A 26,868-nucleotide genomic window follows, 5' to 3' on the forward strand; every position below is an offset into this window, starting at 1 on the left:
TCCTTGCCCAATCAGTCCTTATCACGCATGCGCCACATCGCGCGTATGCATGACATCGCTGGCTTATTCTCTCCTGGCCATTCACTTGTTAAGGTTTTTTTTTCTTTTCCTCCCGATGATCAGCTATTCCGACGATCGGCTGTGCCGGGATCCCCCTCGCTGTCTTACTGTCTTACTTTGGCACCCAGGAGGCTTCCCTGAGGCCCAGGAGGCAAAAAGGGGCGTGTGGAGGGGGTGTACTGCGTGCCCCCCTGCGCTCCATTTTTTTTGCCTTTTTGGGGCTCAGGGAAGCTTCCTGGGTGCAAAAATGCCCCCCCCGGAGGCTTCCTGAGGCCCAGGAGACCCCAAAGAGTGTGTGTGGGGAGGGTTGCTGCAAAAAAGCCACGCTCACCTCACCATGCCCACAAAACCGGTTGTTGTTTAATTTGAATCCCACCCTTGGATGTAAGTATCCCTTAGGTAGGTTTGTCAGAACTTCAAGTGGTTGCTAAGCCAGCGGTCGTAAGTCCCGTACTCCATTACCACATAGTCTCTGTTTTCCCCCTCCAAGCATTTTTCCCAATAATTGTCCTCATTCGTGCCTTTGTTGGCTTTAATTTCTAAAGCCCCACATATTGTTTCTCTGGAGTAACCCTGCTGGTGGCCTCATCCACCTGGATTTCCCAGAACAGTCATTGAGAGAAGAGAGGTGTTAGGAAATTTCTCTTGAGAGTTTGTACTATAGAAGGTGAACCATCTCCCTGGTGAGTCTTGTGCTTTGCAACACCTGGCTCCCAGAAGTGTACCTGGCTGCTTTGCATAAGGAGGCAAAGATGATTTTCTTTAGGTAGGGTTTTTAATCTAAGTAATGATGTCAGGAAAGTGTGAGTGGTGCAGAGTTTAAGAACATTCGGCTAGAAACAGGGACATTTGGGTTCTAGTCCTCCCTTAATCAGGAAGCCAGCTGGATGATGCTGAATTCTCCTCAGCCTGAGAAAAAGGCCACTTCTGAAAATGTTGCCAAGAAAATGTTATGGGCCATGTAGTTGCTTGGAGTCAAGATTGATTCAAGGACCATAACAAATAATGGTGGTCAGCCTTTTTAGTTGGAACCTGATATTACCATCTGCAGTTTGCGGATTTTTGTAGTGATGTTTTATGGTGTTTTATTTATTTTTGTTTATTAAACAGACTTATACAACTGCCCAACTCACACACAGTGAATGTTTTATTGCATATTATAGCCCTTTCATTAGTTTAGGCACATAAACTGCCTGGAAACATGGGAGGGGAGTGGTATGTAGATAGATAGATAGATAGATAGATAGATAGATAGATAGATAGATAGATAGATAGATAGATAGATAGATGAGAGAGAGAGACAGAAAGACATTTAACAAGTAAGCAAGCCATTCTGAGGAAGAGAAAAGCATCATATTTTAATTTGTGTGACTTTACCTATTGGCTGACATAATGGAATTCTAAAAATCGAGCAAAAAATAATAACCAGAATAGCAAAGCAAAAAATGACATTAGTAGATCATTCTTTTCTAATTTCATTTTGAATATATTGATGTTAATTGCCTATATTAAGTTCCACAGAGCTATGGAGAAGCTATATTCATGGAGTTATGTAAATTGGCGTTCCTATTTCTTCTATCTGTGCGAGGAAGAGGAGGCTCTCCATCCAATCAGATCCAATTATCAACAATTCTATGGACCAGTTATCTCCTCATATTCCAATCTTACATGGCTTCTTTCTGTTGTTTTAATGCTCTGGTTGGTGCTGGTTTTGATGTTGTCTAGCCACTATGTTTTTCTGGTGACCTCATTTCCTTTTACCACTGACCATTCCAAGCAAACTCTTTTTCAACGAGTTTAGTTGCATGACATGCATGAAATAAGTAAGGCAGAATGTTATAATCTTGCCTTCCATATTCCTGGTTTCATACACTCCAGGACTTGATTGTTCATCATTGTTTCTATCCAAGGAATATACAGGACCTTTCTCCAACACCACAGGTTAAACAAGTCGATTTTCTTCCTGTCTAGTTTTTTTTTCGTAGTCCAGATAGTTTAATCTGCATTTAGTTGCCAGGTTGAATATTTCGTATTTCCAAACTCGATGCATGCCCATCATTGCAATGCTATTACTGCAGTTTGATTTATTTCTGGATTATATTGACTGCTTTCACCAATATGTGATCCTAGGAAAGTGAATTCTTATACAATTCAATCTTTTCACCACAATTGTTTTTTTTAACATTTTTGTTCCTCACAAAGGTAATGAGCTTGGTCTTTTGGATGTTCAGGAAGAGGCCAAATTTCTCTTTCTTTTTTAATCCTTTTGATCAGATGTTTCCAGACTTCTTTGGTTTTTGAAAGGACTTTGAAAATTGTTGATACTGTTTCCTCCAATCTTTTCTCTGATTTTTGATTCTTCAAGATCCTGCTACTTCATTGTCAGTTGAGCACAGCACATTTGATTTATCAGATGGTTTTGGAGAACCATCTAGTGAAGGCATGGAGAATTGCATTTGGCCAAAGAAGAGAGGGGTTTGTGTGTGTGTGAGAGAGAAAATCCAACAATATCAGCGTCAATAAAGAGATCCAGGTTTCACTTTTAATGAATTTCACTCCTTCTAAACTTCATGTCTCTTGTTGCTATTTTTTTATTTTATTTTAGCTATCTCCTATTTTACTCCACTAAGTTTGAAAGATGTGTGTTAGGCATTGTTTAAAGGAAGTATTGGAAACTAGGAGACTGCAAGTACTAGTTCCACCTTAGGCATGAAAGCTGACTGGGTGAGTTTGGACCAGTCATTCTCTCTTTCAGCCCAACCCATCTCATGGGGTTGTTGTTGTGGGGAAAGAGGAGAAATAAGGAATACTGTGGATATTTGCCACCTTGACATATTTATAAAGGTGCGATAAATATCAAATGAATAAATAAATGTCTTCAGTATCAGCATTTAATGGAGATTACTTTTTAAATAATCTTGCTGAGCCTTCATGTGTCACATGACTGTGTTCAATCAATGAGTCAAAATAAGAAAACTCTGTGTACATACTGTGTATGTGTGTGTGTATTGTATAAGCAGAAGTTATTATGGTAATCTGAAAAGCAGAAGAAAAGATAATTCCATCTCATATTCTACTGCCTTCTATTGTCCAGTGCATTGCCTAGACTGAAATCTTACCTGTTGGCAGAATCTGAAGATCAACTTACTTTTTGTCCTTGTTTTTTTTTTTTTTTTTGGTTTTTTTTGAGGAGGGAGGGCAGGGGATTGGCTGGAATTTGGCTGACTTCCAATCCAAACTCAATAACTTACCTTGACAATTGACAAATTTCAATCTATCATACCTTAAGGTATCTTAAGGCTAAACTATAAGGAAGCCTTCATTATCTCATTGGAAGAATGTTGAGCTCTAAATCAAATAAACACAAAAGTAAAAGAAAGTATGTTATTAAAATAAATACATGGTCCTAGAAGGTCTAATTTTAATGGAATAAGATCAGAAAACTCTACATCAGCATATCATTGGGCTGATATTACAGGTAATCATCAACTTATGACTGTTTGCTTGGCAACCATTCAAACTTATGACAGACTATAAGGGTTACAACCCGGATTCAAATTTCTGACCATCATTACTTCTAATTTTTGACAAAACCGCATCCACAGTGAATAATGGTTCACTTAACAATTGTGACATTTGTTTACTGATTACTGCAAAAAAAATTGTAAAATTTTTTGTCAGTCACATGATGAATCCTTTTTTACAACCATCATGATTTACTTTATTATTGTTGTAAGTCAAGGACTACTTATGGTTGACAACACTATTTTTCAGACCTGTCTCTGCTTTTAGATATGCAACATTTACCTCCATGAAGATCTGGTCTTAAATTCCCCTTTTTGGACAAATTCAAGCATTAGAATTATCACTTTTAGCAGAGAAAATACTGCTGTTATTAGGGACAATTTATTGCAACGTGGCTTGCTTTTTTCTTTTCAAATCATAGTATCAGATGCTATTTGTCTTTCAGCAAATAAACGTTCACTACCACAGATCTCTCATTACATTTGCCAAGTTGATAAGGAGCAACGGAACTTTGAAATGTTTTCCTACCTTGAAACTCTGCTAAAGGTTAAGTGGGAGTGATCATAGAGGGAAGGACAGCATTGGATGCTGAGATGATTTGATTTATATTAAATCTCACTATATTTTGAATTTACATGCTTTGGAACTGAGAACAAGAAGTACTAAAAACCACATTTTTTCTGAGGAATGGTCGCCCTTTAAACAAGATTAGGGTTCTTGCCAAATTCAGTTAACGCATTTGGAAATGTGACCAAATTGATTGATTAAAATTGATCAAAAACAATTTTCAAAGATGGAACAATCACAAGATATCCCATGTTTGACTTTTTGGCACTTTTTTTTAAAATGATGAGGATTTATATTAATCCAAAATAACTTTACACATGTATGCGGTGGAGAGATATTTGGAGGGAATATTTGAAAGACTCACAATGATGTCTGTGATAGCACAATTAAAACTCAACCTGTTTTTAACGTGGGAGTTGTGTGCATTGTAGGTAAAAAGGGAGTGGAGGTAGAATTATGAAAGTGTGATCATTATTCTGCTTCTGAACCCTCCACAAAAGACTTCCACGTTTCCTGCACACATTTTACTGGTTACAATTGGAAGTATAAGTTTTCCTTGACTTATGACAATTAACATCAACGTTTCCATTGCTAAGCAAGGCAGTTAACACTTTGTCCCATATTACAACCTTTCTTGCCAGAATTGTTAATTGAATAACTGCTGTGGTTAAGTGAATCATGTGGTCATTAAGAGAATTTGGCTTTCTCCATTACTTTGCTTGTTGGAAGTTGGCTAGGAAGGTTGCAAATGGTGATCCTGTGATCTTGGGACAAGACAACTGTCATAAATACATGTCAGTTGCCAAACACTCAAATTTTGATAATGTGACCATGGAGATGCTGCAACAGTCGTAAGTAAGAAAACCAGTTAAAAATCCTTTTTTTCCAGTGCCGTTTGTAATTTTGAATGGTTGCTAATCAAATGGTTGTAAGTCAAGGATTACCTGTATTTTGACACCAAAGAAGTCATTTGCCCTAGGAATACATCTTAGTGCAACTTTATTTTTAAAGAAACATCCACTACTACCAACAATACGGTGAAAATAAACCAGCTTAAACACAAAACATAGAGCAAGTGGTTGTGAGTTATAGCCCAAAGTTTGAGGGATTATTTTTCTTGTTCTGAATTGAAACTATTGGTATAAGCTGGATTTTAGAGTGACATTTCATAAAGGTGTGTGGGGTGTCCAGTTGAGAAACCCACCCCTAGGTAAGCTCACTGCTTTGAGTTAATAGATAAAAAGGTGGGATGAAAAAAATTGAATAATATTGCATATTGACAACATTTCCATCCATTAATTACAAAAGGCCACACTCGTTGCATTTACACATACTATGTCAATGACCTCATCAGGATAATGATATCCTGGACTGTTGTCCATTGTCTCAATCATCTTCCATGAGTTGGGCACTCATATAAATTTGATTAACAAATACATCCTACGTCCTTGAGATCTAAATGCCTATGAAAGCCAATGTCGGCTAAAGAAGAACTGCCAGTTGCGATTTCACATTGTTGAATATATAATGTGAATATATAATTTTAAGGCCTTTTTTTTTAGCTCACTGGGCATCTGAAGGCAATCGCCACAGGTTTGAATGAATGAATGAGCTGGGACCTTGGAGGTCTTCTAGTCCATCTCCCTGCTCAAGTAGGAGAACCAGAGGTGGGATTCAGCTGGTATGGACTGATTCGGGTGAACTGGTAGTTCCAGCTTTCATTTGGCCCCACCCACCCACCCCTGCACTATTCTGTCCTATATTTCCTTTGTTTGAAGCCCAGCTGATTGGTGTGGCAGCCCTGAATGCAGCGCCTCAGCTCTTTTTACTCACTGAGGCTGCAGTAAAAGGTAAGTTTTCTTGCTATTTTCAAATATACCACGCACAGTGCATTTTTGGCAAAGCACACACTCACTGAACCAGTTGTTGCACCGGTTGAATCACACCATTGAGAACTATAGTATTTCAGACTATCTAGTCTCTTCTTAAAAATATCCAGTGATGGAGCACCCGTGATTTCTGGAGGCAAGCTGTTCCACTGGTAGGAAATTTCTTCTTAATTCCAGGTTGCTTCCTTCTTTGATTAGTTTCCAACCATTGTTTCTTGTCCTGCCCTCTGGGGCTTTGGAGACTAATTTGACCCACTCTTCATTGTGGCAGCCCCTCAAATACTGGAATTCTGCTTTCATGTCACCCCCAATTCTTCTTTTCTTTAGACTAGCCAAGCCCCAATTCTGCAGCCGTTCTTCATATGCTTTAATCTTCAGGCCTTTGATCATCTTAGTTGCTCTTCTCTGAACTTTTTTCAAAGTCTCAACATCTTTTTTTGTAGTATGGTGACCAAAATTGGTTGCAGTATTCCAGGTGTGGTCTTACTAGGGTTTTATAAAGCAGTAGTAATACTTCAAGTGATATTGATTCTATGTCTCTGTTTATACAACCCAGAATTGTATTAGCATTTTTGACTGCTGCTGCACACTGCTGGCTCATATTCAAGTGATCATCCACTAGGACTCCAAGATCCCTCTTACAATTACTGTTTTTGAGTCAAGTCTTGTCCAATCTGTACTTATATCTTTGATTTCTCCTGCCTAAAGGTAAAACTTTGCTTTCCTCCACATTGACATTCATTTTGTTGGATAGGGCCAATTGTTCAAGTCTGTCAAGATCTTTTTGCATCTTGAGTTTGTCTTCTGGGGTGTTGGCTATTCCTGCCAGTTTAGTGTCATCTAGAAATTTGTTAAGTTCCCCCGTCTATCCCGTCATCTAAGTCATTTATAAAGATATTGAAGAGTACTGAGCCTAAGATGGAGTCTTGTGGCACCCCACTGCTTACTTCCCTCCATGCAGACATAGATCCATTAAGGACTACTCATCGAGTATGGTTTGTCAGCCAGCTACAGATCCACCTGGTGGTGATGTTGTCTACTCCACATTTTTCTAGCTTACAAAGAAATAGCTAGTGGTCTACTTTGTCAAATGCCTTATTGCATAAGTGCATAAGCGCACCAACGTGCCTACCGTCCCTGTCCTATTGTTTCTCTTATTCTTCTTTTATTTTTCTTATATGTACCCATTTCATGTATTCACAACTATGTATACACTTATACCTATTATCTTGTAAACAATTGGCAAATCAAATAAATAAAAAATAAAGTATGCTACCTTCACACAGTATTTTGCTGGTCTACTAGGTTGCAATCCATAACTGGAAGCATTTCCCGCCCCACCCCCGGTTTTCTTTTCCACACACAAAAAAGAAAAAAGGTCCATAATTATTCAACCACGCAGCATAGAGTTCTCACGACTAGGTGGAGTCCGTTTGAACCAGTGGTGTTTTTTGCTTTTTCCAAACTTGGCCCCTTGAAGATGGGTAAACTTCAACTCCCAGATTTCCTCAGGCCTCCCTACAAGCCACGCCCCTTGGATCGCCGGTTGCTTTTGGCTCGCACTCCCCCACCCGGCCCCCCCTCTCCGCCGTATCAGCGAGCCGTCGTCCGCGGTGCCGTTGAGAGGAAGGTCAGGATGCTTCTTCTCCAGGCGCGCCGCCGCCGCCACCCTCCGCACCGTCACGGCCACGGGTGAGTCCCAGGAAGAGACGCAGAAAGAGGAACCGCGGTGTTCTCTCAGGAGGAGGCGGTTGCCCGGGGCGGGAGGGGGGAACCAGGCGGCGGAACCCAGCTCGGGCCTGAGCGGCGGGGCGGGGAGAGGGAGAGAGAGAGAGAGAGAGAGAGAGAGAGAGAAGATAATTCCCGCAGCGCCCCTTACTGGCGGGAGGGCGAAACAACCCCGCGGGTCACTTGGCCCAGCAGCAAGGCCGGGCTGGGTTTGGAGGAGCTGCTGGGATCGGCGGCGAAGGGGAGGCGGCCTCTCCGCCCGCCCCGACGGCTTCCTCTCTTCCTTGCCACGCCGCCTCTGTTCCTCCTCCTCCTCCTCCGGAGGGAAGGAGGGAGGGAAGGTGCCGAACCCCCGTCCTCGCCCCAGGTGAGCAGCTGATCTGCCTGGCGTGGCAGAGGGTCTCGGAGGCGGGGGTGGCTGCTGGGCTCACGGATCGGCAGACCGTCCGGGTCTGGTAAGCCCAAAGAGAGGAGAAACGGGTGGGCCGAGTCGTTGAGGGGTGGGTGGGAGGCTGGGAAACTTAGCAAAGGAGAACTGCACTCTAAAAGCCTGGTTTGTTTTGTTTGTGTGTGTGTTGTGTTGTGTGTTGTGGATGCATGCATGTTTGTGTTTGTCTCTTACACTCAAGAGTGTACTTTGAGTCCCAGTTTGGACTGAATACCTGTGTCCTTTTCATCATCTTGGTGCATACAGTCCGTGTTGATCGACTGTGTGCCATCAAATCTGTGTTGTCTTTCAGCAATTACATAGATTTTTTTTTCCCTCACCAGAGAAATTTATTATCCTTAATCTGCTGGTGTTTCAGATCTTCTAATAAATGGTGCATCCATTGCTGCTGTCACTGAGTCTGTTCACATTCCTGATGGCCACTCTTTTCTGGCATCCAAGCCTTTCCCTGCCAGTCTTCCCATAATGTGACTGAAAGAGGGAGGCAAATTAGAGGCGGTAAAGGTCCTGCTAGTATTTGTGCGAGCTTTGATGTTGTACACAGAGTTGCATTTCTGTCTAGACTGGAAAGAAGATGTCTTAGCCCTCTTTAGATGAAAATACCTGGAGTGATTCACCTTGTAAATGATTAGTTGACTAAACTTGTTTTGGAGGCAGGACCTGTGAGAGGATCTAAGCGTCTTAATGGATCATCGGGTGAACATTACAAAAGAGTGATGCAGTGTGACTCAGAAAGCCAGTGCAGTATTACAGGGCATTGGCAGAAGAATTGCATCCAGATCAGCGGAGGTAATTGTTTCATTATGCTCTGCTCAGGGCACATTGTTTGGGCATTGCACTTTGAAAGGAGCTGCTTCAGAGCTCCCAGAGTGTTAAGGAGGCTGGAGGCCAGATTGTGTGAGGGTCAAGGAGCTGAGTATGTTTCTGTTGCAGAAGAAAAGGCTCAGGGGAGAGATGTCTACAGAGATCTAAAAGGCTGGTGCAAGCAGAGTGCTTAAGTGAATGTGTTCTCTATTGACACCGAAGAAAGGAGCAGAACTAGCTAAAATTAAAAGAAAGATTGGCTGCTGGATATTGGGAAGAAGTTGCTGTCAGTAAGAGCAGAACAGTCCTCTTTAAGCAGTGCTGTTCTTTTTGCTGAAGATTTTTAAATGAGGATGAATGGGCCACCTGTTGTGGATGATTTAGTGGGCTATGGAACATAGTGGTTGTATTATAAAATGAATAACAATCAATCAGGGACTGAATTGCTTTGTAATTATATTGAACATATATTGAAGCTATTATCTGATTTTAGATAGAGATACCTTTTCTTCCCATTTGATTCATAGTGGATTGATATTTAGAAATCATTTTCCTAAAAAAAAAAAAAGTTTGTCAAATTGGTAGAAATTGCATGAATATAATAGCAAGTTCAAAACACTGGGATTAAGTAACTTCTAGAATGGAAAATACAGTCTTGGTGTTTGTCAGAACCAGCTTTAAATTGGCAGTTAAAAAACATTCTTATTCTCAGAAAATGAGCTGAGATGTTTCCATAATGAAATGGTTGGTTTGCAAATATTTCACAGAATTTTTTTCCTTGAGTGAATGATATTGGTCTAGTTCCAGGAAAATAAGAATCAAGTTAATAGCATATTAGAAAAGAGAAAGCTGGTAGATTTACATGTCTTCATGGGAATGATATAAACTTGATACCCATGTTCTTAGATACATATACTAAAGAATGTGTGGGTATTATCAATAAAGCACTGTTGGTGATTTTATCATACAATAATTTTTTTGCAGTCTCCCATGAAGTAAGTACACAAGAATTAATGCTTCAAGGAATAGCAAATCAGCACAAATTACGGTATTTCTGTTGTGGAGATTACAGGACAAAGTAATATGGAATGGTTAGTTCCACAAAGGAAGTGTGTGTTAAATAATACAAGTCATAACCTATATACACTAAAGCAGAGGTCTCCAACCTTGGCAACTTTAAGACTTGTGGATTTCAACTTGAAGTCCACTTAATACTTGCCAAGGTTGGAGACCCCTGCACTAAAACACTCCTGTTAACTCTGTAATCTTCAATTGGGTGAGAAACAGTGCATTTACAGGGCAACAATTTTTGAATCAATATGTCTGAAATGGACTACTTTACAGAATTCATCTGAAATTTGGGATCCATTATTATTATTACCATCGTTATCCATTATTCCTGTGGGATTAAAATTTGGTGAAGTTGTGGCCACAAGTGCTGCTGCTTCTAACACTCCCTACTAGCTTCCCACAAGCAAAGTCAGTGGAGAAGCTGGAAGTTATTCCTGCTCTTCCCCACCCATGGTTATTCTGTTGCTTTTTTGTTTAGGTAAGGAAATTCCTCTGAAACAGTGACCCAGCAGGGACTAGTTAATAAATACATGTATGAATATGGTTTGAGTAGAGTAAGAACAGCTTAGCTATTTATTTGAGATTTTGATTATAAAGACTTACTGAGAAATGTTGGCAGCTAATGTAGCAGGCTAAGGTGCTAAAGGGTCAGCTGCTTAAAAGCACTGCTGATTTCTGGTGATTGTATGGGCAGGTATCCGATATTGGGACCCAACATAAATACAAAATCTAACTCTTCTAATGGCATACTAGCGATCTCCCTGTTTCCATCCATTCCCCCACCTTATGTGTTGTCTTCCCCTGGTGCTGTTTCCTTCTAATTTGCCAAGCAAAATTGGCAAACTATATCACATGCTCAAACTATGTGAGTTTCTTTGTGCTGGTTGTCACCTCAAAGATTAGAGGACAGCAGGGCTTAATTAAATATCCCACAGGATTTTTTTCCCTACGGGCAGAAAGCTTTGCTGCCTCCTCTGGCTTCTGTGCTTTAGTAATTCCCACATTCTGTCTGAACATTTCTCCTATGTGAAGTTGACCCTGAATGGCAAAGCAGTGGACTGCATTGGATCACCTTGGTTTCCTTTTGTGGCATGGGATTAGAATGACATAGAATAACCACGTTGGAAGGGACCTTAGAGGTCCAACCCTCTACTTGAGCAGATCCTATACCCGTGATGGTGAACCTATGGCACAGGTGGCGTGCAGAGCAGTTTGTGTGGGCATGCGAGCCCCAGGCAAACTTACTTCACTGCACATGCACGTGCCTCCTAGCTGATTTTTGGCCAGTTTGAAGAATTTTCCGGCCTCCCAGAGGCTCGAGGGAAGCCTCTGCAGCCTTTGGAGGCAGAAAACCAGGCCTGTTTCATCACTTCCTGTATCTCCGGAAATACCGGAAGTGATGAAATGGGCCCATTTTTCAACCTACAAAGGTTGCAGAGGCTTCCCTTGAGCCTCTCAAAGGCCTCAAATGGGCCGAAAATCAGCTGGGAGACGCAGTGCAGGTAAGGGGGCGGTCGGAGGATGGGGAATCACGTGCGTATGTGCAGGAGGCGTGGGGGACTGCACACATTGCCTTCTGGGTACTGGCATGCGAGCATACATGCGCAAGGGCGAGCGCAATTTTTGGCATAGGAGCCCAAAAAGGTTAGCCACCACTGCCCTTTACCATTTCAGACAGGTGGCTGTCCAGTCTCTTCTAGAAAGCTTCCAGTGATGGAGCACCCACAACCTCTGAAGGCAACTTCTTTTCCACTGGTTGATTGTTCTAACCTTTTAAGAAATATTGGATTAGTTCTAGGTTGCTTCTCTCCTTGATTAGTTTCCATCCATTGTTTCTCGTCTTGCCTTCTGATGTTTTGGAAAATAGTTTGACCCCTTCATCTTTGTGGCAGTCCCTGAACATGGCACTGAGGCAACAAGCTGACTGGTTTGTTCCTCTAGTGGAGGCTGGAGCTGATGGGAAAGCCACTGTATGGAGCTGCGCCCAGATCTACCTGCCTACCTACCTACCTACCCACCTACCTAGACAGAATAAAAAAAAAAATGAAAAGTATGGTTTGTGATTCCTAAATAGATTTCAGAAACAGAACAATGGGGCATCTTGCAAGATTAAGATGTGTGAGAGAAGAAACTTAGCATTTTGAAGATACGTGACTTCTTTGGGAATTTGGATTTGCTCATGCTCAGAGTTATTTAATACGTCAAATTGTCCAGGTACTTCCTCTGTAACTAAGTATTTTGCCAAATATGCAGATAATCAAGATAATCTTCTGCATGAAGGAATAATATAAGCCTTTTAATGGATCAGATTGTAGGTGTCCTTATAATTTTGAGAAATTTCAGGATTTGTTAGTTGATTATTACTCTGCTGTAAATGACGTTTCTAGCTCTTTCCAAACAGTATTAAAGTTTATGCCTTCTCCCACAGAGGTTGTTTAAGGTTTAGAACAGTGGGGCACCACAAATATAGTTTTGCACATTTTAAAATTGATTTGGAAGAAATGTTCCAGAACATAAACAGGTAGTGACTTAAGTACTGCCCTGTTTATCAATGGGAATTCTGATCTCAGTTGTGGTTATAAGTTGAAGATTGCCTGTATAAGAATTGCTGGCCAACTGCGGACAAGGAAGACTACCCGTATACAGTTAGGATTGGCTACTCTGCTGCTAAATGACACAGACATAAAGTGAATTGTCTTGTGTCAGCATCAGATTACTACATTAGTTCCAGCTGCACTTGTTAAGTGAAAGCATCCATAAGATTTCCCCATTAACTTCGATTTAGGAGTTGCATTAATTTTTGACTCCTTAAAGAGCCACATTTTTAAAGACTAACATGGAAAGCTGAATAAAAGATGGATGCTTCAATGAATAGGAGTGAAGAGTTAGTTATACCAGTTGAGAAGCACTTTTCCCAAATAATTTTCAGAATGTTCCAGGTCTTGCAGAGAAATTCTTTGTTAAGTTCTCTCTTCCCTGTCCTATGCTGCAAGATCATTGAGTTCATCTTACACGAACCACAGATATTTAAGATTAGGAAAATACATATTCATCTTTGAAATATTCGAGGATTTTATATCGGCAAAGGTATTATTCAAGAACTGGATCCTATGACTGATTCAAAGAGGTTGTTTCTGTGCATTTAAATATTCCCCCTATGAGTTTGTTGTGCTTACTTAAATGGGACTAGTTGTACAAACTTTTAATCTAGAATGAATACTGATTGTGTGCTTTGTGTTGAAAGTATAGTGGATTTCAGAAGAATAACTCACATGTATATAGTTGCTAATGTTAGTGATAAAGATCTGTAAACCTATAATAAAGAGCACATTGAATATAATTTATGTCAAGAGTTTAGAAAAACTTGCAATTTTAATCACTCTATAAATTATATAGATTTCATCCAAGTTTAATCTGATTTTTGGGACCTTTCCCCCCATCTACCATATTCTCCTATTGTGTTTTGAGGCTAATTCCTATATTAGAATCTCATAATACATACTATCTGTGTCTCAGGTTTTCATTCAGGAAAAGATAATTGAATTGAGATAGAACTAACACTGCTGGTTTTAAGCTTTTGCTAAAATATATATTTTCTGTTAAAAATTGTTACTTGACCTAAGTAACAAATACTTCAAGCAGTAAATATTTAAACTTTCTAGTTATATTGGTTTTTAATATATTACAAATTAAACTTCAAGTAATCAATTAATTAAAAATACAGCAAGTTATAGTCCAGCTCAGTCTTGCAGTTGAAAAATGGAAAAAAATTAAATGAGAGCATTTGATAAAACATGAGAATTCCTAATCTTTTAATTTATATCCTACAGTTTGCAAGGAAACATAATGAGTATATGAGACCAAATGGAAACATTTACATAAGTGATAAGTTGAAAATGTAATCTTTATAGAATTCTATGTAACTCTAAATCATATTAAATGCCTTCCTTAATGCCATATTAGTGTAGTAGATATTAAAGATATATAATTTAGAATATTTGCTGCTATTTTTTGTTGCGTTTATGTAAAATGAAATGTAGTCTCTAAAGTAATTATCATGTAAAATTAATCTGGAATAGTCTCTTTTCAGAAAGGCCAACTGTTAATATGCCACAGGAAAGAATCTCTGTACTTAATTTTTTCCCTTTTGAATTTCTTTTAGGGGATTGAAAATGTGCCAACAACAATGCTAGGATTACAATGGGAAGTGTCACACTTCGCTATTTTTGCTATGGCTGTCTCTTTACGTCGGTAACCTGGACAGTCCTGCTGTTCATTTATTTTAATTTCAGCGAAGAGGCCCAGTCTTTTAAAAATGTGCCCATCAAGGGGCTTGAACCTCAGAAGCCCTTCTCCAAAAGATTCTATCCCCAGCTTGTGAATGGGCCAGGACGAATGCAGGAACCTAAGCCCAGATATGGCAAGATAAGGAATCCTTTGGGAAATGCTGCTCAGGATCTCCTCAAGAGCGATGCAGAGTTTTCCCCTGAAATGGGTATGTTGGAGGGATAGAGCGCTAAGGTAGTTATTTTCATACCGGGGAAGGCCGGGCCAGTGATCTTTGAATCAGATCTGAAAGCCCGATAAAACAGGTTGGAGGCGGAGACCTTTGGAGAGACGTTGTCTGCCTAAACCAATATCTGATCCGTGTGGATTCATATATTGCAGGAGGAAAAATTTGGTTTAAAGCTAATTTGGTGAATTAGCAGCCATTTTAACACACCAGTTTGCCCTAGTAGTTAAGGCACCAGGCTAGAAACCAAGAGAAGGCAAATTCAAGTTCTGCCACAGCCATGAAAGCCAGCTGGGTGACCTCTTTTTCAGTCCAACTCACTTCACAGGGTTGTTGTTGTGGGGACAATAGGAGGAGGAAGGGATGTTGGATATGTTTGCAGTCATGAGTCACTTGTAAAAATAATGAAGGCAAGAAATCAATCGATCAATCAATCAGTCCCATGATATATAAGCCACTGTAGAGGGCTCACACTTTGCATTAAGCCAGACAAAATAAAGACAGACCCATTATGGCTTTTTATGCAAAGAGTGAAAAACAGAGCTGCAATGTCATTATGTTGTTACAGATATTATAGTGTTCTGTTGCTCATGCTGGGGATTTATGATGTCTCTGTGTATTTACATATTTACTTGCCAATTTTCTTGAGTTTCAAGACAAATTAACAAAACAATTGTCGGAAAGTAACGTGTTTTGGGAAGCATCCTTAGTGGAATTTTTGAGATTAAGGGGATATTTTAGAAAATGATTTATTAGTGTGTAAACAGAATCAGTGGGTTCTCTGTTTCAGGTATGATTTTCAATGAACAGGATCAGGAAGTAAGAGATTTGGGCTATCAGAAGCATGCTTTCAATGTGCTCATCAGTAACCGATTGGGATATCACAGAGATGTGCCAGATACGAGGGACAGAAAGTAAGCTATCACATGCTCATCAGAAAATAAACATTTTGTTCCAAGAGTCAAATGACTTTATGGCGGATAGGAAAAGTGAAATGACATGATAATATAGGCCTTTTTTCTTCTCCAGGTGTAAAGAAAAAATATATCCTCACGATCTTCCTTCTGCTAGTGTTATAATTTGCTTCTATAATGAAGCTTTCTCTGCCTTGCTCCGGACAGTTCATAGCGTTCTGGATCGAACACCATCACGTCTTCTCCATGAGATTATTTTGGTTGATGATAGAAGTGAATTAGGTAAGAGATTCTTAGATTTTTGTGTCTCTCTGGGATAGGAGTTGGCACTCTATAACTATCACCTGACTGTGGTCCCAAAAAGAAATATTTTTTCCCAACTCACAAAACAGAGGGCTATCCAGCTCCTTAGATAAGTCATTTTGATGATGGCTTCACCATCCTTGGTGTGGCATGACCTCTGGCCTCTAGGCACAAGAAGACTGCCAGTTCAGTTCTAGGAAGAATTGGATTAAAATATGACTGTAGGTTTTATTGCCTCAGTCTCAGCTCCCTGGAATAAATAAGGACAATAGCATGAGTGTACAAGTACTTCAGATTTTGAGCAGTTGTTTGGCATTTGAGACAGGTTGTTCCAGCATTGTTGGAAATATTTTGACAGGGTTCCAGCCATTATGGAAGTAAGTTGAGCCCAGTAGATCTCTTTGAAACAGGTGTATTGAACACACAAGAGAGAGACATTTTAAGTTCAAAACATTTGTGGGATGTTCAGGGCAGCTGCTCCATTACTGAACAAAGCATTTCAAACTTGACACAGCTTTTCAAGTGCAAAATGTCTCAAATGTTTTGCACGCCACCCCTCTACTGGGGAATTATTCTGGAGAGAAGGCCTTAAGGATACGCAGCATGGGCAACGCAAGTTACTTCCAGAAATGGAATTCTGTCCATTAAATGATAGTCTGATTGATTCTCTGTTCTCTTGCATTTCTAATTATGCCATGGATACTGACATACCTTTTTAAATTCCAATCTTTATTAGAGAAGGACGTGTCACTAGGATTAGTCAGTTATCTCATTTCCTTCCACAAGGAAGAACACTTAACAATTGTCACAGCTGTTGGGTTTTATTTCAGGTTTGTTTTGCCAGCCTTTTAAAATAGAAGAAATGTGAGAAGTAGCTGGAAAGGTTTAGGATGACTATAAAGCAATATTTTTGTTCATCTTTCCTTCTCCTATTGTAGCTGATTTAAAAGAAGACTTGGACATATATTTAACGAAAAATCTTCCAAATAAAGTGAAACTAGTAAGAAATGAAAAGCGTGAAGGGCTAATTCGAGGGAGAATGGTTGGAGCTTCCCATGCTACAGGTAACATCCAGCACTAATGCAGGCAATACCCTAACCTTGTGCCTTTAAGTAGCAATGTTATATCCTTGTGGTGTACTCTTCCTAAATAGAATTATTGGGAATAGTGAGGTTTATCAATGCAGTAAATTCACTAATGGTTGTTTGCCATAAATCTGTAGGAATATAGTACAGATAGTCCTCGATTTGCAATCACAGTTGAACCCAAACTTTCTGTGGTTAAGTCATCTTTGCTGCATCCAATGATCTTTCTTGCCATAGTTGTTAAATAAACTGATTTCCCCATTGACTTTGCTTATCAGGAGGTCACAAAAGGTGATCTCTTGCCCCAGGGACACTGCGACCGTCATTTAAATAGGTTGAAATTACAGTAGTGACATTAGTTCACTTTGTACCTAATGATTTCCGGCAAACGTAGAATGTATAGAAATACAGGCATACCTTGTTTTGTTGCACTTTGTTTTATTGGACTCACTGATAATGCATTTTTTAAGACCCTCCACTAGCCAAAACACTACAACTACTGAAGCCCAAGTCTAGTTTTTACCAATAAAGTATTTTTAATTAAGCCATGTACCTTATTTTAGGCATAATGATATTGCACACTTAATAGACTATAGAATAATATAACTTTTATGTGCTCTGGGAACCCCAAAACTCGCTTTATTGCAATATTTTGGAACCAAGCCCATGATATCTCTGGGTACAAAACAAGTTCGCTCCATACCTTCCAATGAAACATAACTTCTTCCCATTAATGCCGAGGGGTTTTCCCCTCCCGCTGTTTCTTTTCCTATCAGCTCCTCTCAGTACTAATTCCCATTTTCTCTTACACGGAAAGGTGCAAGTTATAAGTGTCTTAATATTCTTGAGATAACGGTGTTCTCAGGAGGGCTTTGTCTCTTGTCTTCTTGCCCTTTGTCGAACAAGAGACAGTGGATGGAAACTCAGCAAGGAGGGAACTTATCTAGAATTAAGGACGCATTTCCTCATAGAAAAATGATTCAGTGGAACAGCTTCCCTCCAGAACCTGTGGGTGCTCCAATACTGGAGGTTTTCAAGAAGAGATTGGACAGCCATTTGTCTGAAATAGTTATAGGGTCTCCTGCTTGAGCAGGAGGTTGGACTAGAAGACCTCCAAGGTCCCTTCCAATGTTGTTGTTTGGTTATTCTGTATCTCCTATGCCTCTTCTGCTGTTGCTTTCTCAGGAAAGGTGCTTGTGTTTCTGGACAGCCATTGTGAAGTGAACGAGATGTGGCTGCAGCCGTTGCTGACGCCCATCCAGGAATCCCGCAGGACAGTTGTTTGTCCTGTGATTGATATCATCAGTGCAGACACGCTGACGTACAGCTCCTCTCCTGTTGTCCGAGGAGGGTTCAACTGGGGCCTTCACTTTAAATGGGATCTCGTTCCTTTGTCAGAGTTGGAAGGACCCGAACCAGCCATTGCCCCCATCAGGTGAGACATCCCAGTTTCAAATACCATCCTCTAATGCTAACCTGTGGGCTGTGGCCCGCTACCAGGCCATGGCTTCTTGGCTACCAGCCCAGGTGAGTGGCTGGCCAGTGCCTATGTGCATGAGCAGGCACGCACCCCCACCTCCACTCACAATGGCCCCGTTCGCTTGTGCGCATGCGTACATAAAGAATAGAATGGAATGGAATGGAAAGGAACGGAATAGAACAGAATAGAATTCTTTATTGGCCAAGTGTAATTGGACACACCAGGAATTTGTCTTGGTGTAAATACTCTCAGTATACATAAAGGAAAAGATACATATGTCAAGAGTCATATGTCAAGATATATGTGGGTGTGTGTATGGTATTCAGCTTTGTTCGGGTATTTTCCCACGTCATTAAAATACCCGAACAAAGCTGAATACCATACATGTAAGTACCTGCAAAAACTTAAGAAAACAAATTATATATATATATATATATATATATATATATATATATATATATATATATATATATATATATATGTATATGTATATGTATATGTATATGTATATGTATATGTATATGTATATGTATATGTATATGTATATGTATATGTATATGTATATATATGTGTGTGTGTGTATATATATATATATATATATATATATATATATATATGTATATATGGCCTTCAGCTTTGTTCGGGTATTTTCCCACGTCATTATAGTTGTGCTTTTAAAGTTGTAGCAACGTTTCAGCAGAATCTCATCTGCCATCATCAGGCTTCTGTATTGTGTCCGTCTGTGAGTCAGACTTTTACAGTGGTTTCAGATTTAAATTTGGGGCAGCCTATTGCTGTGCCAGAATGGTTTTTTCTTCATCCTGATTGGTTGGGTTACAATAAAGTAACACAATGCTGCCAGCCAATCAAGATACAAAAAGAGCCAAAAAACAGACAGAAGATATTAGAGACACCAATCAAGCAGAACACAGCAAACTCCGAGACCAATAAACACAGACCAAGACTCCCAACCAATCAGGATGAAGAAAAAACCATTCTGGCACAGCAATAGGCTGCCCCAAATTTAAATCTGAAACCACTGTAAAAGTCTGACCCACAGACGGACACAATACAGAAGCCTGATGATGGCAGATGAGATTCTGCTGAAACGTTGCTACAACTTTAAAAGAACAACTACAATGACGTGGGAAAATACCCGAACCAAGCCGAATACCATATATATATATATATGTATATGTATATGTATATGTATATGTATATGTATATGTATGTATGTATGTCATTATAGTTGTACTTTTAAAGTTGTCAGCAGTTTGGCAGTTTGATTCTCACCAGGCTCGAGGTTAACTCAGCCTTCCATCCTTCCGAGGTGGGTAAAATGAGAACCCAGATTGTTGGGGGCAATAGGCTGACTCTGTAAACCGCTTAGAGAGGGCTGGAAAGCCCTGTAAAGAGGTACATAAGTTCTATTGCTATTTTTATTTTTTTAAAAAGGTGTTAAGAAGAAACTTGTTCAGTAAATAATAACATTTGTTCTCTCTCGTTTTTATTAAGATTATGATCAACTGCTTCTTTCATTTCTTCTATTAAGTTTATAAGGCAACAAGACCTTGTTCTCTGTTGCCATCCAATGAAACCATAGAGGTAGTATGTAGAGCTGGGGTGGGCAGTATTCCCAGGGGGCCACATGAGAAACTGGGACTGTCTTAAGAGGGTCAAATCAATAGCTCCTGGCTGTGCTCTGGCCACTTGCCTGCAAATCCATGTTTGACCAAGGTCACACTGGGTGGCCAAGCCCTGATCCCTTCATGCGATGCTGTTGCCTCCTGAGGCTGCTCCAGGCAAGGGGCAGTTGGTTAGATTTAAATATTTTCTTGACCTAGGACAGAGGTCTCCAAACTTGGTAACATTAAGACTTGTGGACTTCCACAAGTCTTAAAGTTGCCAAGTTTGGGGACCCCTGACCTAGGAAGTTCCTTCCTTCCAATTCTTTGTAGATCTATGTTTCCCTTTTCTTTCTTCCACTTCCGCCACTTCTTTGACTTTGCTAAAGAATTCATTTCCAACTTAGGTCTCCCACAATGGCAGGAGGCTTGTTCGCAATGGACAGACAATATTTCAATGCGCTTGGACAGTATGACAGCGGCATGGACATCTGGGGAGGGGAAAATCTGGAAATATCATTTCGGGTATGTGATTTGGGATTTACTAGTGGGCATTCTTTTCCATTCTTGGATGATTGATGCAGGCCACTTTCAGAATCGGGAGGGGTTGGCGCATTATTGTTAGGCGATCACTTTCTGCAGCACTGAAGACAACAGTAGTGTTAATTTTGCTTATTTTAAATAGCTAGAAAGGATTCTGGCAAGATGAAGTTAGCTTCCAAAAAAGAAAAACCCTCCAAAATGGTAAACAGTAATTCTAGAGTAGTAGTTTCTCTGAGATAATTTTAGGTAAAACATCCATTGCAACACACACACAAAAATTATCTAGTATACATGTAATTATTGTGAGAGTAATTGAAATATTATTTAGTTAAAAGCAGGAAGGACTGTTTCTCTTGCTATCTAACTATCTAGTTAGCTACAATCTGTTTTATGTATAAAAGATAACATATAAATATATATTATATATAATAGTTATAAAGAACTGAGAGGCATATGGTTTGTGGGGCTTTTGTTACAGAAAGACAGGGCTTGAATTTAGGCAACTGACATTCTTCTGGAGTGAAAACAATTTGATGATGAATTCAGAAAACTTTTAATTGTTTGCAGTGTTCTCAGAGATGTTGTGGATTGTGCTATCCAGTAAAATTAAGGTGAAAAATAATTTGTAAAATAGCTATATAAAGCCTATTTTTAAATAAAATAACTTCAATTTGTGGGAAATAAGCAGATGGTGGATTGCATGCTATTCTAAAAAGAGATCCTCTTGGTAATTTATTGTTGTATATTAAATTTACATGCCCCCATCTCATGGTTTGGGGCATCTTTGAACAGCTTACAACGTAATAAAACATGTATAGATATAATAACAATTAATAGAAAAAGAGATTAAAATTACAAAAGATTGAAACAAACTAAAAACCATACGAGTGGTGCAGAGTAGCGGTGGTGTCTTCTCTTGGTACACAAACCACCTCCAGCCAGTGGCTTCTCTTTCAGGACGCCATGCCAGCCGGCATAACCAGGTTTTAAGGCTTTTCCTGAAGGCTGAAACGTGTGTGTGTGTGTGTGTGATAACTTGCCTCCTGTGGGTAGATGTTCCTTGGCTGATGGGGTCCACAGTAGGCCCTTCTGCCAGCATGAGTGGGGCAGGCTAACCAGGGGTGGGCTTCAAAAATTTTAGCAAAAGGTTCTCTGCTATGGTTGCAGGGTGGGCATGACCATGGTGGCTTGGCCTAGTCGGCGTCCTGTACCACCATGGCAGGGGAGGCGTTTTTGCACTCTCAGGGCTCTGGAGGCTTTCCGGAGGCCCATTTCTGGCCTTCCCAAACTTCCAGAAGGCCCATTTTTCGCCCCTCCCTGAGCCTCTGTGTGTGCCCTGCACTTAACCTGCATCCAAAACGGGCTGTGTGGGGACTCCTGGGAGGAGAGAGGAGGGGTGGGTGGGGCCAGCCAGGAGTGGGATTTGGGTTTTTTTCCAAACTATCCAGAATCCTAACTAGGGGCTCTCCCGAACCCCTGCGAACCCCCAGCAGCCCAAGCCCTGAGCCTAACCCTGTTGGGGAAGGAAAAGCTCCTCCGATACCTTGGACCGATGCCATAAAGGGCTTTCACAATACAGGTAGTCCTCAACCTAACGACCATAACTGAGCCCAAGATTTCTGTCGTTAAATGAGACATTTATTAAGTGACTTTTGCCCCGTTTTACAACCTTTTTTTTGTCTCAAATGAATCACTGCAGTTGGTAACTTAGCAACCCGGTTGTTAAGTGAATCTGGTTTCTCCATTGACTTTGTCGGAAGGTTGCAAAAGGGGATCCCATGATGGTTGTAAGTATGAACCAGTTGCCAAGCGGCCAAATTATGATCATGTGACCATGGGGATGCCGCAAAGGTCGTAACTGTGATAAATGGCCATAAATCAGTGCTGTTCTAACTTTGAACAGTCACTTAATGACCTGTTGTAAGTCGAGGACTACCTGTATTATAAAACTCCCCGCTTTCATTCTGTGTCACTGGAGGAGCTTTGAAGACAGTTGTCATCCTTAATGAGGTCATTAATAAGACCCGGGTGTAACAGTTATGCAAATAAGCAGACCTTTTCAGAAACTTAGATCTTGTGCCTAATATCACCTGCCTTCAGTACAAATATTTTACTAAGCCCTTCTATTCCCGAACAGATTTGGATGTGTGGAGGCAAACTTCTCATCCTCCCTTGCTCCAGAGTAGGGCACATCTTCCGTAAAAGGCGCCCCTATGGGTCTCCAGGTGGGCAGGACACAATGGCACACAACTCTCTACGCCTTGCGCATGTGTGGATGGATGAATACAAGGCAAGTCTGCCACTACTAGGTATTACTGGGCGGGGCGGGGCGGGGCGGGTGGGTGGGAGAAGGAATATACCTCAGTGCACCTGTGAAGGGGGCAAAAGAAGGACCCAGGAATTGTTCCCACCTTCCTGGAAAAAAAAAGATCTATTGATTTTATGGCTGTTGGTGGAAATAAGCATTGCTGCATCTTCCATTTCCAGGGCATTAGTGATTCTGATTATTAGACTGTGCCTGGAAATTCGGATGCCTGTCATATGGGAAGGGAAGAGAGGCATAAATGTTGCAAACACAACGTAAAAACTTTAATTCTTTTCAGTAGTATTTTGTAATTTTTAGCTGGGGAAAGAATTTGAATGTATAGCTCAGAGAAATCAGTCTCCCCACCTCCCAACCTAATGCTGTGGTTACCAGTAGTCCTTGTTTAATGATCACTCATTCAGCAACCGTTTGAAGTTACAACAAGGCTGAATGAGGAGACTTACAACCGATCCTCTTATTTGTGACCACTTTAGCCTCATACAGTCACGACTCAGGCGCTTGGCCAACTGTTTGCAATTACAGTATTTGCGGCGTCCTGCAACCACACACAATTGGCATTTGTGACCTTCCCTGCTGGTCAGTGAAAAGCCAGAGAAGAGTGCAAAGGATAACACCAAAGACTATGCAGGATTTGCTTAACAGCCACAATCAGAACTGCTGCATAATTTGCCGTAGTCGCATGACATCAAATTTCCTACAACCACATTGCTTAGCAACAGAGTTATCAGTCTGCAAATTGCTGTCATTCAGTGAGGATTGCCTGTTCTTAGACTTAGTTCCGCATAACAGCGATACCAATGATTCTCTTTTGTGATCTTTTCAAACAGGAACAGTATTTTGCCTTACGTCCAGAGCTGCGAACAAGGAACTATGGGAATATTACTGACCGTGTGGAATTAAGAAAAAAATTGAACTGCAAATCATTTAAATGGTATTTAGACAATGTGTATCCAGAGATGCAAATCTCTGGGCCCAATGCCAAGGTACAACTTCCGGTCTTTTTCAACAAAGGACAGAAAAGACCAAAAATATTGCAACAAGGAAGGGTAAGAGGCTGTTCTTCAGATTTGCTTAAATCCAAGCTCTTAAAAAAAACTAGACGTGGAAATTTTGAAGTGGTGTTTGAAGGGAAAGGAAGTATATTAGTACAACACAGCAATTTAGCTTTAAAATAAGTAATACACTGCAGTAATTGGAATAAAGATGTCTGACTGTCATTTGGTTTCTGTTTGGGCAAACAGTGCTTAATCTTTCTGAATGTCTTCTACAGCCGGTGCTAAAAGCTGTGATGAAAAGGGCTCACATCATAACTGAATGGTCAGTGCTGATCAGTTTTTTTAAATCTAATTTTTGATAAGCACGCTTGCCATGTGATTTCCTTTATCAGCAAGGGCTGCACAGCCTGGGGAGGTAAATAGCTTGTCTAACATTTTCTTCCTTTTGGATCAATCTGTAGTTTGATTTAACTAGAGCGCTGCCCTACTTACTGAGGTAAAAGTACACATTCAGCTTTTGTTCTGGTAGCTTTCACTCCTCGGGCCTGCAGCTTCTCTTAGCTGTACATACAAAGGAGCTACGTAGAAATCAGCAGAAATCAAAGTGATTTATTTTGGTCGCGGCACCTGTGCTCTAAAAGGGATGACTTTTTGATCTAAATTCTAGGCAGAGTACATTATTATAAAGTCCAGGAGCCTCCATCTTTTTTAAAAAAAATGTCCATTCTTAGTTACAGTGGTGGATTCCCAAAAATCACAGCCCTTCTTGTTTTCTTGTCTACTATCCATATTTAGAAGCAGAGTTTCAAAATATACTAGTTTAACCGCTATGACCACTATACTTTCAATATAAAGTCCTTCTACAGAAATTGGTTTCTAGCACTGAATTTTTTTAAAAAAGTGTAGTCATTGTGCCAGTTAGTTTTCTATTCATATACCTTTTGTTTTAAAGCTGCCAAGTAGTAATATTTCTCTCTAATTACACTGTCTCCACTCCTAGCAGTAATGTTTTTCATGACATAAGTAACGCAGTTGTAGCCATACAAGTGATCAGATGGCTTTTTAAGGAGAGATCTTATGCCCCTGCATATCATGCATCTTTTTTGCCAAGTTGATTCTTGGCCCATCAGGATGGTGGCAAATATTAATGATAGAATGAGACAAATATTTCATTTGTGAAATACCCCAGTAAAATGAAGCTGAAGATGTTGGGTGATAATTTATACTTGTAAAAATCCTTCTCCTCCTTCCTTGTTTATTCCTCACTCTTTTGTTTCTTAGAGAATATAACAGGAATGTTAAGGAAGGGTGGTTGGAAATTTCTCCTCTGCTCACATCGGTTGTTCTCTCCTCAGTGTGTTTGTGTTCCTTTTCCTTGCAGTTGCATCACCTTCACACTAATAAATGTCTAGCAGCGCAAAGCCACCCGAGCCAAAAAGGAGGACTTGTGGTGGTCAGAGAGTGTGACTACAGTAATAAAAATCAGGCAAGTTCCCTTTATTGCTTTGCTAATTTTGATCTCGCTGACACGTCTGACATGTGAGGGCTGCCTTACTTTAGTCCATCGTCGTCCGACTTTTTTGCTTGCCTAGGCCTCACTGAGTGAAGAGGAGTTGGGCCGCATATAAAATATATAATATAGTTAATATACATAAACAGTGAACTTCCTTCGTTTTTTAAAATATTTTTATTATCTTGTGGCTACTAGCTGCCCAGGGGTCCATGTGGTCTACAGGCCATGGGTTGAGCTTGCCGGCTTCAACCATTCCCAGCAGAACAGAGGATACGCCCTCAGATGCCATGGTCATTATTTGTTCAGTGAATTTTTATATTTGACATATTTATCTGTCTATGTAATTTTTAAAGATGGTTCCAAATACAACTAGTCCTCCACTTAATGGCCATAATTGGGACAAGAATTTCCATCACTGAGCAGGGCCGTTACTGGGTAGGTTGCCCCCGATTTTGTGTCATTTTTTGCTACGGTTGTTAAAGCAGTCACTACTGTTAAGTGAATCATGCAGTCGTTAAGCAAATTTGATTTCCCCCATTGGCTTTGCTTGTAGGAATTTGGCTAGGAAGATCGCAAATTGGGATTACATGATCCTCATCTTACGTAGCCATTCATTTAGTGACTCTTCAGGTTTACACTGGCACTGAAAAAAATGACTTGCGGCTGGTTTTCACGCTTACCATTGTAGCATCCCCATGGTCACACATGATCCAAATGCAGATGCTTGGCAACTGGCGTGTATTTAGGGCAGTTTTACTGTCCCTGGGCAGGTCAGGTAATCACAGTTTGTAACCTTCCCAACCAGCTTCTGACAAGCAGAGTCAATGAAGTGAACCAGATTCCCTTAATGACTGCGTGATTCACTTAACCAAAGCGATTGGCTTAACACCCAAGGCAAAATATGTAATAAAATCGGGCATGGCTCACTTAACAACTGCCTTGCTTAGCAGTGGAAATTACTGTCCCAATTAGGTCTGTAAGTTGAGGACATGCCAGTTGCCAAGCAGCCAATTTTGTTTTCATCACATGCCTGGGGGTGCTGCAATTAATGCAAGTATGAGAGTAAGTTTAAGTCAGTTTTTCCAGTGCTGTTGTAACTTTGAACAGTTGCACAATGAATGGCCATAAGTCAAGGACTACCCCGTGTTGCAACAGTCTGTTTCTGACCCCCATGTGCTGATCAGTAGTAGCTGCGGACCCAGGCTGTTCCCCCGATCTGCTTCTCTTTCACTTTTGTTGCCGTGGTGTCGTCCTGAGTGCGGGCCTCTTCCTCCAATTAGTTGTGTTCTCTTTTTCTTCTCGTCATTGCTCCCGTGTCTTTTCTGTTGCTGTGTATTCTGGAGCTGCTCCAAAGTCCAGAGGGGCTACCGGGAACGGTGTCTTCACTGTTTCAGGCCATGATGAGGTGCCTGGCAGATGGCTGGAAATTCCTCAGGCATATCCTGAAAACCAGCTGGACCCACTCAACACTTGGGCTGA

The 26,868-nt window shown here is 40.5% G+C and overlaps 1 protein-coding gene across 4 annotated transcripts in view; it reads left to right on the forward strand.

The window, feature by feature from the left end:
* The first annotated feature begins 7,735 nt into the window (after positions 1 to 7,735).
* GALNT11 (polypeptide N-acetylgalactosaminyltransferase 11) overlaps positions 7,736 to 26,868 on the forward strand; it is a 29,303-nt gene continuing 10,170 nt past the window's right edge. Inside the window, exons 1-10 of one of the 4 annotated variants that reach the window (XM_026678959.2) lie at positions 7,736 to 8,136; positions 14,255 to 14,587; positions 15,396 to 15,519; positions 15,635 to 15,801; positions 16,761 to 16,886; positions 18,093 to 18,342; positions 20,420 to 20,537; positions 22,693 to 22,845; positions 23,709 to 23,927; positions 25,258 to 25,362. In XM_026678959.2, the coding sequence (XP_026534744.1) occupies positions 14,293 to 14,587; positions 15,396 to 15,519; positions 15,635 to 15,801; positions 16,761 to 16,886; positions 18,093 to 18,342; positions 20,420 to 20,537; positions 22,693 to 22,845; positions 23,709 to 23,927; positions 25,258 to 25,362 (1,557 nt within the window). In that variant the 5' untranslated portion in view covers positions 7,736 to 8,136; positions 14,255 to 14,292. Of the gene's footprint in view, positions 8,225 to 8,779; positions 9,007 to 14,254; positions 14,588 to 15,395; positions 15,520 to 15,634; positions 15,802 to 16,760; positions 16,887 to 18,092; positions 18,343 to 20,419; positions 20,538 to 22,692; positions 22,846 to 23,708; positions 23,928 to 25,257; positions 25,363 to 26,868 lie in introns of those variants that run through there. The other 3 variants (XM_026678958.2, XM_087945536.1, XM_087945537.1) reach the window with 3 other exon arrangements.

The sequence above is a fragment of the Notechis scutatus genome, chromosome Z, assembly GCF_049901735.1.
Source record: "Notechis scutatus isolate UNSWTSFEM ecotype Mainland chromosome Z, rNotScu1.2, whole genome shotgun sequence".
Taxonomy (NCBI): Eukaryota; Metazoa; Chordata; class Lepidosauria; order Squamata; family Elapidae; genus Notechis; species Notechis scutatus.